This window comes from Martes martes (assembly GCF_963455335.1).
Source record: "Martes martes genome assembly, chromosome: 13".
NCBI classification, from domain to species: domain Eukaryota; kingdom Metazoa; phylum Chordata; class Mammalia; order Carnivora; family Mustelidae; genus Martes; species Martes martes.
In genome coordinates this window covers 79968280-79984716 of record NC_137901.1, presented here as the reverse complement: position 1 = coordinate 79984716, position 16437 = coordinate 79968280, and the positions used below count along the sequence as shown (strand labels likewise).

Sequence of the window (16437 nt, the reverse complement as noted above, 5' to 3'; positions counted from 1 at the left end):
CACTACCACACAACTCTTGGAGCTCATACTTGGGGCGTGGCTGAGAGAGAAGAGAGAGAAAATGGGAAACCTTTCCCCATGTGGCACCTTCCTCCACAGCCCACCATCCGGAGTTGACTCTCCAGTGTCCTCAGGTGTTTGCTTTGTGTTTTGTCCAGAGGATTTGGTTGTGGTCAGCAGGAGAGAGGCAGTAACGGGCTTCATTCCTCTTGGCCAGAAGCAGAACTCCCACTTTCTCCTCAGTGATTTAAATAAATGAATAGTTGGCAGTTGGGGGCTGTGTTAACTGAGACCCCTTTCCATCCTGTCTGTTCTCAGTCTCCTCATCGGTGACCTCTGCTCATTCCCCACCATGAAAACGGGAAAGGGGCGGGAGGGGACTACGGATCTCATCCTGGAACATCCTGGAACAAAGCAGCTCCTCACTGCTCTGCAGGGAGAATCTCAATAGGACTTGGTGGTAAGGGCCTATGTCAAGATGGGAGTGGGTTGCCAAGGCAACAGTCACTCTACCAACAATGCTCACTGCCTTTCTTGCCCTAGAATCTCAAGATTAGTTTTTAAATTTTCAGCAGCTTTTTTTGAGATAAATTCACATGCCTACAGTTTGCCGGTTTAAAATTGTACAATTCACAAGGTTGAATTATATAACGTTCACAAGGTTATGCCGCCATCACCATCACCCCAAAAAGAAACCTATACCCACTAGCAGCCACTCCCCAGTTCCCTCCAGCTCCTCTAGCTCTAGGCAACCACTCTTCTATTTTCTGTCTCTATGAATCTGTTTTGGACGTTTCATATAAATGGAATCCTATAAAATGTGACCCTTCGTGACTGGCTTCTTCCGCTTGCACGATGTTTCCAAGATGAACTTGCGTTGCAGCCTGAATCACTTCTTCATTCCTTCTTTCCTTCTGTGGCCAAATGTGAATATACCACATCTATTCGCTCGTCACTTAATAAACATTTGGGTTGTTTCCACTTTCTGACTATTGTGAATACTGCTGTATCATTCAAGTACAAATTTCTGTGTAGACATAGGTTTTTCATTTTCTTGGCTATATACCGAGGAGTGGAATTGTTAGCTTATTACATGGTAACTCAAAGTTGAACCTTTTCAGGAACTCTAGACTCTTTCCAAAAGTGGCTGCGCCACGTGCCTCTCCCACTGGCAGTGGGTGACGGTTCTCATTTTTCCATGTTCTCACCCATCCTCGTCCATCCTCCCCCTTCCCCCACCCCCATCCTTGCTCTTGTCTCTGATTATAGCATAACGGGTGTGAAGTGGCAGCTCATCCTGGGTTTGATTTTCATGCTCCTGGTGGCTAATGTGATGGTGAACTTCCTTTCATGTGCTTTTTGGCCTCGTTGGATAAGTGTCTGTTCAGATCCTTGGCCTGTTTTTTTCGCTGGGCTACTTGTCTTTTTTATTTATTGAGTTGTCAGAGTCTTTAATAGATTCCAGATACCAATCCTTTCTCAGATGGGATTTGTAAGCATTTTCCCCCAGTTGGTGGTTTGTCCCTTCATTGTCTTGGTGGTGTCTTTTGAAGCACATAAAAGTTTTAAATTTCGATGAAGTTCAGTTTATCTGTTTTGTTCTGTCACTAGTGCTGCTGGTATCACACTGAAGAGGCCATTCCTAGCCCAGGGTCACGAAGATTTACTCTTAGGTTTTCTTCAAAGAATTTTTCTAGTTTTCACTGTTCCCCTGAGGTCCCGGTGCAGTTACAGTTGGTTTCTGTGTATGTTGTGAGGCGGAGCCCAACCTCATTCTTTTGCGTGGATGTCCAGCACTATCTGTTGAAAAGTATTCTTTGCCCTTTGAACTGTTCAGCACCATTGTTGAAAATCAATTAACCGTCAAATAGGGCTGTTAATCGAGGTATAGTCATCTGATTAAAATTTAAAATCTAAAAGGATATTAAAGTAAGCTAAGTATTTCCATGTTTCCAATTTGGGATCCTGTGCCTTATGTGTGTGGGGGGGGGGTGGGTGATATACATCACCATTATTGCCCACAGATGGCTTCATGGGCTGTCCTGCTGGGGATCACAAGATGTTCACAGAGCTCTTCAAGGCCATCCATTGCTGGCCCCACTGAGGAAACAGCCAGAAAGGTCGAATGATCAGTCCAAGGGCCCTCCTACTCTTATGGGCAATATAGAGAGAACTCCAAACCTGAGATACAGTTTTAAAATGCAGAGCTTGGAGCAGAGCCTGGAGTTGGATAATTAAACTGGGTCATTCCACTTAAATAACTATGTTCTTCTAGTTGCTGTTTACAGTGAATCCTTACCAGAGGCCACCGTCAAGTGCTACAGAGATAAAGCTTATTGATTTTGGCATATAAGGTTATATTTAAGATTCTCTAATAGCCCAGGTTCAGCAGGACAAAACAGAATCGTGTATTGATTTCTTGGGAAAAAAAAAAAAAACAAACCCAAAACCTTGATTAATTTGGTCTTTTAAAAAAGAAGCCTCCATGTTAATGTTTTCTTATTTGTTCTATTTTCTGGATAGAAATATAGCTTTAGGTCAGGTCCTTCTAAATGAAACTGCCGAGCCAGAGCCTGAATAGGCTTTATCTTTGCCATCAAATACAGTTTGCCTTATTATCATTTGGGACTATTTAATCCAAACCAATGGGAGGTGAGCCCTGAGTGGTGACCCCCAGTTAAAGAGTCTCCGAGCTTCCTTCTGGCCCCGACAAGTACGGAGTTGGGGTGTGCTGCTGCCTGCTGTCAGAGAGAGAGTGAGTGGGGCGGAAATGTTGTGTTTGCTCCATCTGCAAGTGTTATAATAAGTTATTCAAAGCTCTTAACACAGGACCAACCAGAGCGTGCCTCCCTCTCAGTTCCAGCACGTTTTCCTGCCCATCAGATGGATGCTCCTCTGCTGGAGTCTTTGGAAGGTTCTGGTGTCTTTTATTTTAATTGGCGGGCTAGCGCCGACTCCTATGGTGTGATTTTCATTAGAGAGGGGCTGGAGAGAGGGAGTGTTGGAACAGCCCTCCAAACCCAACCATGAATATTAAACATAATACAATTACAGCTCTCGGACCAATTATTTTTCTCTTCAACGGGCAAAGTTGATGAAATACTTGCTAGATAGGAATTCACAATATCTACCATTGGCTTCTTTCTGGCCCTGGAGTCCGTTGTCTTGGCAGGATTTTGTGCCCATTTGTCGTGCTACCTGTTTCCCAGCACTGAGTCTCTGATTGGAGTGCTGAGGTTGCACACTTGGCCAAGGGATGTGGTTCAGGTTGGTGGCGCTCTGTCAGATGCTCGAGGCAGACACCGGTTTCTTAATGTGGATTTGAATGGCTCGTGTGGACTTCGCACACCGCGGGGTGTGCTATTTCTGTCTGTTGACGAGAAAGCAGAGTGATGCCTCTCTAAGGAGATGTCCTATAAATGCTTTTCCTTTTTTCCTGGGGTAGAAGTTCAAGTCTCTTTTGGCCCGGTTTTGTTTTCTTTAGTGATGTAAAATACACAAACGCTGTATCTTTTGGTGTATTTGTTTATTTTGTTTGGAGCCATCCATGCTGGTATCTAAATACAATAGGAAAACAGATGGCAAACTTTGAACTTCTGGACCAAATTTGTGTTTGCCTTTGTCTCCCTAACAGCCAAACTGTAAATTATGGAGTATAAATATTCAACAGAGGGGCTCTTTATGAAAATCACCACAGCAAAATAGGCCCTTATTAACCAAATATGTGCTGAAAAGTACTTGGGCCGGAATCTTCCTCCTTCCCCACCCGCCCTTTCCAAGTTGCCCTGAGTGAGCAGTGCATCTGTAGCCTATGGGCGGCGCTCCTCTCCCAGCATTTATACCTTTCCTCACTTCCCCTTCGTACAGTGCCTCCAGTGGCTCTAAATGTGGGGAGGGAGACCTGTTTTTCCAATCCTGTTGCCTGCTCTCCCTGCGTCTGTAACCCCCGACCCCTCCCTGGGGAGGGAGGATTGCACCGCCAGAGTCAGAGCTCGTCCGCGCACAGCGTGGCCTAGATGGTTCTGTGTGCTGGCCCAGAAGAACCAGTGGATCTCTCCTCCGAGTTCTAGGACTACATATTTCTCAAATCCAGTTTTGTTTGAAACAAAGCATACATCTAGGAGTGTAGGTAAGCTGTGTGTACAGTTTAGTCACAGAAGGCCTGTGCATCTACCCCCCAGCTTTAGAAACAGAGCGTGGCTGGTACCTCTGAAGACCTCAGGGTGCCCCATCATGAATGAGTTCCTGTTTCTGAAACAACATGGCCGTGTCTCCGCTTAGAAGGAAAGGGCGCCTTTATCCCCCTCACTCTGCTATTGCCACTCTCCCCAGGGTAACTGCTGTTACCAATTCAAGTGTGTCCTTCCAGAATCTTACTAAGAGTTTTCTTTTCCTTTTTTTTTTTTTTTTTTAAGAGAGAGGGGCATCGAGGGGCAGGAGAGGGAGAGAGAGAACCTTAAGCAGGCTCCACACCCAGTGCTTGGAGCAGGGCTCGATCTCATGACCCTGAGATCATCACCTGAGCTGAAACCAAGTCGGATGCTTAACTGACTGAGCCACCCAGGCACCCCCAAAATCTTAAAATTTTTCAACTTTACTTGAACAGGCAACCCACACATTCAAAATTGAATTCAAAAGTACACAGAGAAGCCAGGCTTCTGGGCACTTCTCTTCCTGAGCAGCCTGGTCCCTCTCAGCCACGACTGCCTGTCCACGTTCTCTGGAGGGTGTCTGTACGCACACAGCACACACACATTGATTCTTCACCCCCACACCTGTCACACCACCAGGCCAGCGCTCCTCACGTTGCGCGTTGGCTTAGGGACTGTCGGCCTGTCCCGCTCTGCCTCCTGCAAAGATGGCGCCGGGGCAGCTGGACGGCCACCCGGAGCTGCCATCACTGGCTCGCAGCTGACAGAGGTCCTGAACCGTGCCGCGAACATTGTTTCTGGTGTTCCTCACTTCAGTAGGATACACTTAAATACGAAATTCTCGTTCTGATTAGTGCTCTGGAGTGGGAGTATGCATGCCTTTCATGAATTCTAGAAAAATACCAGCCCTTAACTATTTGGATATTGCCTCCTTGCCCTATACTGTTTCTCCCTCTAGAACTTCTTTTGGATATAGGGTGAACTGTCCCCTTCTATCATTTGCGTCTCTTAACCCCTCAGTCACATTTTTTATCTGTGCTCTGTTTTAGGTCATTTTTCAGATTTATTGTCTAATCCACAAATTCTTCTGAATTTAATTTCAGGAGTGGTGTTTTCATTTCCAGAAGTTTTATGAGGCCGCCCTTCTTTTTTTTAAAGGCAGACGTCTTGACTCCCATTTCCCACCCCATTTATTTTGGGTAGGCCTAAGTCTTACCATCTTGCCACCGGTTCCTAAGGTTGGCACCTGCCAGCAGCCTCACCCCACCCCAGGTTGTCGAGGCTGCTTTCCAGCTTGGGCCCCGGGGGGCAGCCGCTTGTTTTAGGAACCCGGCAGTGCGTTTTAAAGGCTGTTTATCCAGCAGTACTAAGCGATTTTCAGCGGGAGGGTCAGTAAGTTGTCTGAAACAGAAACCCTATCTTTTGCTACTAACAGTGCTATAACTAATGGTCTTATATGCCCATGTGTATATTTGTAGACATATATTAGATACAGCCTAGATAAATTCCTAGAACTGAAGCTGCTAGGTCAGAAATCAAGTGTATTGTTTGTTGGGTTATTGCCAGATCATGCCCCAAAGGGGTGTGCTCACATCAGGCATACATAAGTGCCTGACTGCCCAAGGCTCCCCAGCCTGGAGGGTCTCAGAGTTTACTACCAAACTTGACCTTTGTCAGGTAGGTAGGTGACAGGTGCTATCCAACTGTAATTTTAGTTCATAATTTCTCTCATTACCAAATGAACATCTCACACATGTTTAAAAGCCATTAGTATTTTCCCGTGAACTATTTTTTCTTAGCTTTTCTACTGTAATATTGGGTTGCCAGTCTTTACTTTCAATTTGAAGGACTTTTTTTAAACAAAATTAGCCAGTTCTCTGTTGCAAACATTTCCGCCAGTTTATTGCTTGCCTTGATTTTGATATTTTTTTCCCCATGTGGGAAAATTTTAAACACTTTTGTAGTTATCAGTATTTTCCCTTTTGACTTCTGAGGTTTTTTTGTTTTGAAGGGTCTTCTCTATTCTGAATATTCTTGTAGCTAATTATATTTAACTCTTTGAGACATCTAGAATTTAAGAGCTCAAAGTTGAGAAAGTTATTATAGGGTACTGTCTCTAATTGCTTTTATAAGTGGCACCTTTTCTTTGGGTACATTTTTTAAAACTAGTGGTTGTTTGTACCTAAGATAGCTATTGATTTTGACGTATTAATTTCATTTGATCTAAGTTATTACTGAATTATCTTCAACTGTCATTTCTAATAAACTTGTCCACTTCTCATTTTTTCTCGTATCTATACCTAATTTTAAAAGCCTAATTTTTAAAAAATTAAAAAAAAATTTTAATTTTTAAAAAATTGTACCTAATTTTAAAAACAATGTGAAGTATTAGTGAAAGCAGACCATTGTTTTTTAAAACCTTCTTTAGAGGGGCATCTGGGTGGCTCAGTGAGTTAAGCCTCTGCCTTTGGCTCAGGTCATGATCTCAGGGTCCTGGGATCGAGTCCTACCTTGGGCTCTCTGCTCAGCAAGGAACCTGCTTCCCCCAGCCCCTGCCTCTCTGCCTATTTGTGATCTCTATCTATCAAATAGATAAATAAAATCTTTAAAAAAAGAAAGAAAGAAGGTAAATCTCATCACATTTCTTTTCAGCAGTCCATGGTTTGTTGTAGTAACTTGAAGTATATTAATGGACACCCTCGAGGAGTTCTGTATTTTGTTCCAGTCTGAGCACTGACACCGATCTAGCATTGTCTTTGATACTCTGCTCTCATCATCAGTTTTGGGGAGGACAGAATGTTGGCTTCACCAAAGGACCTGGACATCTGTCCTCCGTCCTTGCTGGCCGTGGAGCAGCGTGCCTGGCCCCTGGGCTCCTCCCTCCAGGACAGGCCCATTTAGCATGTTTGCGGGACTGTTGCTCCCTTGACAGCTTTCTCAGTCTGCTCATTGTTATCTTTGCGATCCTTGCGGGTCAGTTTGGGTAATTCTTATTTCTCCAGAAAGTGGCTTATTTCACTTAGGTCTTCAAATTTGGAGACTTAAGAAAATCAGGTTAAACCTGAGTGCATTATGATGCAAGAAACAGAATTACTTAAAATCTACAAAAATCAGGTCCATGTAAGTTGGATTTTTTTGTTTGTTTTTCCCAGGCAGTTTTTCCAGATATTTGCTAAACTCTGCCCTCTGTCATTGTAAAGCTTCTGGTCCTGAAGTACACCCTTCCTCTTTGGCCTGCGTCCAGCTTTACTTTCTGATCTATTCAGGGTGCTTCCTGTTAATACGTGGGTTTATCCTGCCTGTACCCGAGACTCAGCAAGTGCGTTCGGTCTCAAGCCGGCGGTCTGGTGCCACACTTGTTTCGTTTGTCTCCGCATGGCCTGTGTGTTCTGCCAGTATTTTGGTACATCCCTTTCTTCTAGAAAGTATCCATAGGTAGCTGACTTGGGGTCTTTTTCTGTTAAGAAAACAAACAAAAATCTTAATTATGCATTTAAACTTGGAAGCTACACTGGGTATAGAATTTTCAGTTCAAATTTATGTTCCTTAGAAATCTAAAAACAATAGGTCTGTGTGTGCATGCTCAAAACTGAGTTTAGGACACAGAATGTGTTTCGGATCATCTCTTCTCACCGCCTGTCGGGACCACATTTCACAGGCTGGCATTAGGTCTGTCCAGTTCCCCTCCCGGCTGGCAGGGTCTTTTCATTTTTGACTCAGAGCGCAGAGACTGTTACATTCACCTGTACTGAAATTTTGCCACATTTAATTTTGTCTGTGTGTCTTATTTCCGGAACTGTGTTGGTATTTCTGCTGGATGAGAAATTTCTGTCTCATTATCTGATTTGTCCATATGTGGAAATTCAGCATATACTTAGGTAAAGAGTAGTTTTTAAAGAGGTTCTTGAATTCAGATTATGACAAAGCAAGTCATTGTTTTGAGACTTCAGATAAGTGGCAACCAGTGTCCCCATGGTCAACCATAGACACCCCCCTTTCCAAATTTCAACAAGAGGGTGATGAACTTACAGAGTTGAGTTAAATACCAGAAAAGTGTTAATTTCCCAACCGGGTAAGGATCTGGGTTGCAAATGAGTGTGGCTGGTTTATCTCCTGCCCTTAACAGAATCTTAGACTGCCAGCAGTACCAGTGTGCTGGGCACCACACTTACCTGGGACAGCTGCGCAGTCAGATGCCAGGCCCCGCTCACCTTCCCTCGGAGTGGACTCGTGCTCAGGGCAGGTGTCCTTCCTGTCGAGCAGAGAAAGAGCATGGTATTTCTCTCGCAGCTATCTTGTTCCAGGGGCTTTTAAGGCATTCTGTCTGTAGAGCTGCGGGCACTGTAAGTGAGCTCATTCCTTGTGCATCTGAGCCTCCTGTGATGTGTGCCTAAAGGGATAAAACTTCTCTGCTGATATTTAGATATTTGCGACCACAAAGGGGTTTTTGTATGTTGTGTTTTCACAAGATTGTTGTGCACAGACCAGAACCCCTGAGGATGACTGTGTTCTTTCGGGCTTTAACTCACCTCCCCTTTCCCTTCTCTGTGCTCATCTTGGGCCTTCCAGGGTGAGGATCCACGACCTCCGCACTGACAAAATCGCCCTGTCGCTCTCTGCCCACCAACTGGGAGTCTCCGCAGTGCAGATGGATGACTGGAAAATCGTCAGCGGAGGCGAGGAAGGCCTGGTCTCCGTGTGGGATTATCGGATGAGCCAGAAGCTGTGGGAAGTGCACTCCAGGTAACGGGGCACTCACGGTATCCTGGAAAGTGGACTCTGAGAATAAAAGGAAGAAATCTACAGTTGCCCAGACCTGCAAATACACGTCGCAAGTCAGGATAAGAGAAGGCAGGGCAAAAGCAGGCAAGGTTAAAAGAGGGCTTGGCTGCCTCTTGGAGAGCCTCGGGAGCTAGTGCTCACTGCTTTTAGCAGCTTTTATGAGACTTGAGCCCCGGGTGATGTCCACACTGCTTGACTTTGTCCAGCCCTGCCTTACTCGCCAAGCAGGCGTGTAATCCCTTTTTGTGCTTTCTGTGGTGACACATGGACTTGCCACCAGGTGGTGCCAGAAGGCAACTAAAACTCCTCCGCGGTGGCATTCCCAGAAATAGCTGCCTCACGGAGCCTGTCCCCCTCTCCTTGTCAGGCAGCTCTCCTTGCAGCTCTGGCCCAGGGGACTGCCACCGTCCCCTCTCCCACTTTCCAGCAAGTCCAGCTGCTGCACTAGGCCGCCACTCCAGCAGATCTTTTTCTCTCCCCGAAAAGCTACGTTTCCTCCAGGGCATCATTTGGGTGAAGCTAGGGTTGGTCAGGCCTTCCTCAGAATTTCCCCGTCCCAGCATTCATTTTCCTAACTCATTGGTAAATGTACAACCAGTTCGTGGCTTGTCCCGGCAAGGTCCCCAGTTCCCCCGGGACACTGCTGGGCCTCATCTTTCAGTCTCCTGCCCAGAGCTTGTGAGCACATTAGGTCCTCCCCTGCCCAGGCACGCAGCTGGTCTGGTTCTGCTGAGCCTCTGGTCCTGTTGAGCGTGGGAGCCTCCACCGCCACCCTCCCCATTTCCTCCTGCCATCTCCAGCCAGCTCCCCTTGTCCACCTACCTCCCTGGCCCCTAGTGAAGTCTTCCAGCCGGTGCCCTGGACTGACAGGGCCTGACTCAGATCCCCCTGAACCTTCAGTACTCTCAAGAGAACGTTCTGTTCCAGCCGAGAAGCCTGTTACTCGCCCACCCCCTACCTCCTCAGCCATCCCAGGAGCAGCCCCTGCCGATCCTGCACAGATTCTGTCTCAGCTCTGTCTTCCCGAAAGGCCTGGCTCATGGGCCTTTACCGCCCAGAGCCCAGTGCCAAATCCTGTGTCTCATCTTGGGGGCTTATAATGTCTCTCATGCAAATGTTCGATTCTTAGGTAGGAATCCTTCACTGGCAGGCATTAGACATCTTTTATATCCTGTGTCTCCTGGCTTGGTGCTGTGACCATAGGAGGCACTGGATGAAAGCTTTTAGAATGAACAAAAGCCTTTGCTACATTAATTTCTAGCCATTGTTGCAAAACACTGCAGCCTGACAGTACCTGCAGCTGTGGTAGGTCTCTCAAGCTTAGGAGGAGAGGGGCTTTTAGAACTCAGCCCCACACCCTGCAGCTGGGGAGCCTGGCTTGGAGAACTTACCCAAGGCCGGCCAGCCAGAAATGGGGCTGTTCTCTACCATGTGTGGCTAACCTCCTTGACGTCTGAAACACCATGTTGCAGGGTAGTCAGCTGGGGGCATGGGGGGCAGGGGTAAGGCAAGGCAAGACTTTGCCCCTCTGGGGGCCCAGGTTTGTCCTCTGGCAGAAGCTTGGCAAAGAGTTCTAGCATCTCTTCTGCACAACTTCTAAACGTGGGAGATGCCCAGTTTCAGAGCATTTCCCTTTCTCACGGCCCGCTCCATCATATTTCAGGCACCCCGTCCGTCACCTGTCCTTCAACAGCCACAGCCTTATCACGGCCAACGTGCCCTATGAGAGGGTGGTGCGCAACACAGACCTGGACAACTTCACCACTCACAGGAGGTCAGCGGGCTGGGGCTGCAGGGGTTCAGGGCAGACCATCTGTAGTTCAACTCTGGGAGGAGGATCCCGCCCGGGTCTTCTCTCAGGCAGGCTGTTCTCACGGCAACTGTGAGCCCACGTGGCCATGCGGCAGTGCTCGTGTTGTGAGGGCCTCCCCCGGGATAGCACATGGTGTGGGGCACCCAGGGGCTGGGGTGGGAGCACCCACCACCGCTATGGCTGAACTCCCAGTGCAGGTGGCCAAGCCCCGGCCTCGTGCTCAGTCTGGACCCCGGAGCCCCCCACCCAGCTGGGTCTTTCGGGATGTGTCCTGGCCTTCCCTGATGCTGACACTTTCCACCTGCCACCCCACCGCTGGCCTCCCCACACGCCGTCCCCTCCTCCTGACCTGTCTCGAGTCCGGGGATTCTTGAGTGTCTGACGGCCCGTGGGCTGGAGGGACCCAGGTGTTACCGGAAACACGGGCCCAGGTGGGGTGCACGCCCGGGATGGGGGTGTGCTAACGCACTCGCAATCCGTGTGCTTCCTCTAGACACCGTGGGCTGATCCACGCCTACGAGTTTGCCGTGGACCGGCTGGCCTTCCAGAGCACGCTGCCCATCTGCCGAGCGTCCGCGGACACTATGCCGGGCTACAACTATGACCTTGCGCTCGCCTTTCCCTAGGACCATGGTTAGGGGAGCACCTCGTCGGGGAGCAGGGGAAAATGGGAAGAACCAAAGCAGATGAATTAAAAAACTACCGAGGAGCTTTGCACCAGGTGCACTGGTCTAACCCACAGGTTCCTCCACTGCCTCTGCTTTCCTCCACGGCCAGTTTGCTTCTCGAGCTGCCTATGGAAAGCTGGAGGTGGTCGGGGGCTGTGGCATTGACTCTGTTTTCTCTCCCTGGACACTGTGCCTCTGCGTGCCACCCACCAACCCCCCTTCCTCCATCTGCTGCTTGCCGCGCAACTCTGGTCACCCTGTTTCCAGCCGGGACCCTCCCCCCTGGCTACAATGTGGGTTCCCCCCCCCCCGCCGTCGTCTGTGCACTACCGTGCAGGGCCCTGCTCCAGTGTGCAAGCCCTTTCCTCTCGGGGGGCCTGGGGTGTGGGCTCGGAGATCACGGACTCATTCCGGGGGATCCTTCATAGCACCACCCCGTGTAAACCTAGGCGAGCAGTACTGTCTTTATAGTTTTTACCACAATTTATAATTATATATTTATACACTTACTGCATTAAGGACTGTTTACTGGGGTGTCCACAACATGTGGTACAAAGTAGATTATTTTCTATCTATTTGTTGCATAAACAGTCATCCTCCACCTAGGACGGAAGAGCGAGAGCTGGGGGAGAAGCTCTTCCCCTAAACCACTGGGCTAAAGCGGGGCGGCACTGGGGAGCTCCTCCAGGTGACACGTCGCTTCCATTTCCAAAGGGCTAAGAGGGCAAACCATCGTATTACTCTCGATTTAGACTGTTCTGAGCAGCGGCCACTAATATCCCTTAAAAACACTAAAACGAAAACTGACAGAACTACAAAGAGAAAGGCCATGCTTCTAGTGCGTGATCAACAGATCAACAAAACAACAACAACAACAAAAAAAAAAATGGAAGGATTTAGAGGGTTTACTTAATAGAATTTCCAAGTATGATCCAATAGAGTTTTGTGCTTTTTTAAATATCCCTAGACCATGCACAGAAAACGGCTGTCTAAAAATCACAAAGGCAGTCTCAGATTCCACAAAGATCCAGCCAGGCCCAAGTCAGTGACCCCCTAATGCAATAAAATGAGGTAACAAAGTGAAAAAGAAAAATGGAAAATGTGAACCCTCTGGGCCATGGAAACACTGACTGTCAAAACGCCAGGGGTGAGGCCAGAATGGACAAAGAGAAGCAGGGCTTGAATAGAAAGTAGATAAATGGCTAGCTGTCACCTCAAATAGTGACCCCAAGGGAAGGAATGAAAGAAGGGTTACCAACAAATCACAAAGTTAAACCCTATGCCTGCCCATTTTACGCTGGACCAGCTTTTTTGGAAAGCCAAAATAAACCTTTTTTTTTAGGGAGCAAAGGGGCAAGCGGGAAAATCCTAAGCAGACTCCCTGCGGAGCACAGAACCCAGCACAGGGCTCAGTCCCACAACCCCAAGAGCAGGACGCTCAACCGACTGAGCCACGCAGGCACCCCTAAACTAGACAACTCTTGATACAAAAAACCACAAGGGGCTGTGAAAAACCGAAAAGGAGGTACTTAACGCACACAGATTTCCAGGGTGGGGACGATCTGCTCACACGAATCCGAGAGAAGAACGAAGCTCTCCTACTGGACCCCCGTGGATAAAACTGGGAAATGCTGTGAGGTTTTGGAAGTATTTTCAGATTGATATTCCATCATTACAAACCTCTGTGCAACTTGACAGGACATTGGGCCCAGAGAGTCACACCTGGAAATCATCCCTGAGGCCCCAGAGCAACGCTTGCTTTCAGACAGCCTTCTGCTTCCTTTCAGCCAAATTACTTCCTAAATAAAGCTGGTCTGCACTTAGCAGACAAGCATTTTATTGACTCCTGTTGTCATGTGGTGCTCTGACCCCCTCATGACCTCACTCTGTAAGGTTTTCATCTCTCGTAGCCTTCGTGCGACTGGACTGCTAAGAAAGACACATTTTTCTTTCAAAAGGCCCTGCCAGTTCGATTCCACCCCTCATTCTACAGACGCGTTCTCCTGCCCCAGCTTTGCAGCCATGAAAGGTCACTGGGAACCCAGAAAATTTCACCAAAACTAGTTTTAAACTATTGTCATTCACAGCCAACAGCTAGTCCAATGTAAAATGTCACAATTATGGGGGTTTTCTTTCCTCCCCAACCTGTTTATAACATCTCCCTTAAGAGGGCACCTGAGTGACTCATTCAGTGAAGCGTCTGCCTTCAGGTCAGGTTATGATCCCAGGGTCCTAGGGTCGAGCCCCTCATGGGGCTCCCTGCTCAGTGGGGAGTCTGCTTCTCTCTCTGTGCTTTACCCCACCGTGCTCTCACTCTTGCTCTTAAATACTTTTAAAAAACCAATAGCCTCCCTTAAGGAACATTGCCCGGTCTTGTGAAGGAGGGCTTATCAGATCCAAACTCAATCTCAGGCAGTGTTTTCTGCTGCAAACTTTACACCCTGGAAGGTGCGGAAAGGACCAGAGTTCCTCTAGAAATCAACATTACCCAGTGACTTAAAACCTCTGGGCCCCGACCACTCCTTCCCCTCATCCCACCTTACCTTTATCCCCGTTGGCTAGTCTGAGGGTTTCTTCACAAGTTCGGAGTGAGCAGACGTATCACTTCCTCTCCTTCCGTAGCTCTGCTGCTGCTCCGACTCACCCCCCTCCGTCTCCCCTAAAGAGAGAAGAAACTCCCGTGTCACTGGGGGAGCCAGAGGGCCCAACACCGGAGCTTTTGCGTCTTACAATGTCATCTGCCTTCTGCTTGTACTTTATAAAATGTATGTCTGTGGGTTCTAATAAATTTTAAAAATCTGTTTCTTGCTCAATTACTGGTCACCCTGGCCAGGTGTCCCCGTGACCGACACCCCCCACCACCACGGTACCTGCTCTGCCCCACCCCTGGAGGGCCCAGCTGGCCGGGCCGCCTTGTTTCACAGGCCACGGTGGAGTCGAACCACCCAGAACCACGGCTTCCAGGGGTTCCCAGCCCGGATTCCAAGAAACCCACAAAATTAGATGTGAAGTTGGACACAAGAACATTCTCTGGGAAGTCAGGTTGGCTTTCATTAGATTCTCCAAGGGGACTGCGGACCCCCCACCCCACCCCAGAGAATTTCCTCTCTGCCACTCGCTTGTGGTTTTTAAGCCAAGCCACGAGCTGCCTTGTGTTCGCAATGGTTCACAAGGTACTCTGGGGGATGGCATCACCTTCCCTGGGAGAGAACTGGTCCCTGGCTCACAATGACCCCAAGAGGAGGTCCTCCACCCCAGCACCCCACTTCAGATTAGAGGCCCCACGTTCAGGCAGATGGCGCTTTCCCCTCTGCATTTACGTGACAAACACCAACTTACTGCAGACGGACTCTGGCCGCCGTGGACGAGCAATGGCTTCCCCTCGTGTGGGCACAGCCTTCGGGCAGGTCCGTGTCCATGGGCTGCAACAGGCGGCGTCCTGCCTTCCCATTCAGGGCCTCTGCTTCAGGCAGCAGCTGCGGTGTCCAGGAGCATCTGGCCTTGGTCTGGCCGGGGCTGCCTCTGCCGCGTGGTGGCGGCTTCCCTGTTGCTGGGCTCCGGCAGGCACCAGGCAGGGCAGGCTTTCAACCTCCGATGCTCACTGCGGGCTTCAGGCAGTGGCCTTTCCACCCCGGCTTGGCGCCTAGGGAGGCAGGGAATGCTCCTGCTCCGCGCAGCACCGAGAGCTGAGCCTGGTGCTTCTTTCCTTCCCCTGCCCACTGCCGGGACGGACGCTGCCCCGTCCCCCCTGCTAAGAGAGGGGTCAGAAGCTGCTGCTCAGCATCTCCCTCGCCCTGACTGCTGCTCTGGGGCTGAAGAGGGAGGTGGCTGGTCCCTTGCTGATTTGGTTGGATGAGAGGGAGGAACAGCCACCACAGGGCCAAGGTCATCTGCCCCTGAACCTCGGCTGGCACTTGCCTCCCGATTCCGGAAGAGCCCAAAGACAAAGGCAGTGGGATGCCCTGGGAAGTCGTGGTTAAAAAACAAAACCAAAAAACAAAAACAAAACCTGGCTCCTCCAGCTCCTCTCTCCAAGGCCTTCCCAAGGTCACCGTGTGGGAGGACAGCTTGCAAAGCAGGTGTTTGCAAAACCCTTGCCAAGATGACTTGTATTTTTAACTCTGTCAGCCCACGGAAGTCACTGCCATTCCTGGCGCTACGGCTTAGCCTCAGCAGGCAGGTGGCGGGGCAGGGGCAGGTGCACAGGTGCCCCGCCCCCCATGAGCAGAGCACAGACTTTCTAGTCCCTTGGACCAGAGAAGAATGGAGTTGTTTTGTTCAAGTCCAGCAAGAGGGTGCTCGGCCAGAAGTAGAAGCTGTTATGATCGTACGTTATTCCCTTACCCATAATTTACGTTTAACACAGCTGCAGGATGTGTCCCGCGAGCCTCGCCTATCAGATTTCCATGGCACAGCCCTTTGGGGAGCCTACCAAACCAAAGCATTCACGTCAAACTGCCAGATTCTTTTAACAACCAAAAGCTGAGATCCAGGAACTTCTCCGCCTTGATGAAGCAGCGGCAGGAGACCGGCCCCGTGTGCGACCTGAGCGCTGACACGCACACGTGCCCTCCCCAAGCTCGGTCTCCACCCACAGCCCGATGCCCTCCAAGCACGACCACACTTCCCTCAAATATCTGACTTAGCACTGATTTCTGCCCCTTTCCTCTGAGCTGCTGGTGTCATTCCTGATGCACGGAGGCCTGTTCAACAAGTGCTCCCACTGACTCACCAACCTGCCTGTTTCAGAACAAATTCCAAGACGCACAACACTCAGTTCAGGTGAGTTGCCCCACCGAGTGCCCCGGGACCGGCAGGGGGTGCTGGGCAGCCAGAAAGCCCCTCCCGGGCACCCTCGCTGGCCCAGCAGATAACAGGTACAGTTTCTGAGTCTCCTACCTCCTTCCTCTGCACGGACCACACAGCCCCAATGGCCGTCCTGAGACCTGTCCCCTGTGCCTGCAGCGGCAACTTCCCTGCTAGACTGCGGGGAATTAACCTGCCCTTTCTAGAAGCAGGTCTG

General features: G+C 49.4%; 1 protein-coding gene across 1 annotated transcript in view; it reads left to right on the top strand.

The window, feature by feature from the left end:
• The window catches only part of FBXW8 (F-box and WD repeat domain containing 8), a 123692-nt gene extending 111196 nt beyond the window's left edge, over positions 1-12496 (top strand). The window contains exons 9-11 of the mRNA XM_080822093.1: positions 8721-8894; positions 10597-10707; positions 11240-12496. Coding sequence (XP_080678219.1) covers positions 8721-8894; positions 10597-10707; positions 11240-11372 — 418 coding nt within the window. The 3' untranslated portion in view covers positions 11373-12496. The remainder of the gene's footprint in view (positions 1-8720; positions 8895-10596; positions 10708-11239) is intronic.
• Positions 12497-16437: the final 3941 nt, after the last annotated feature.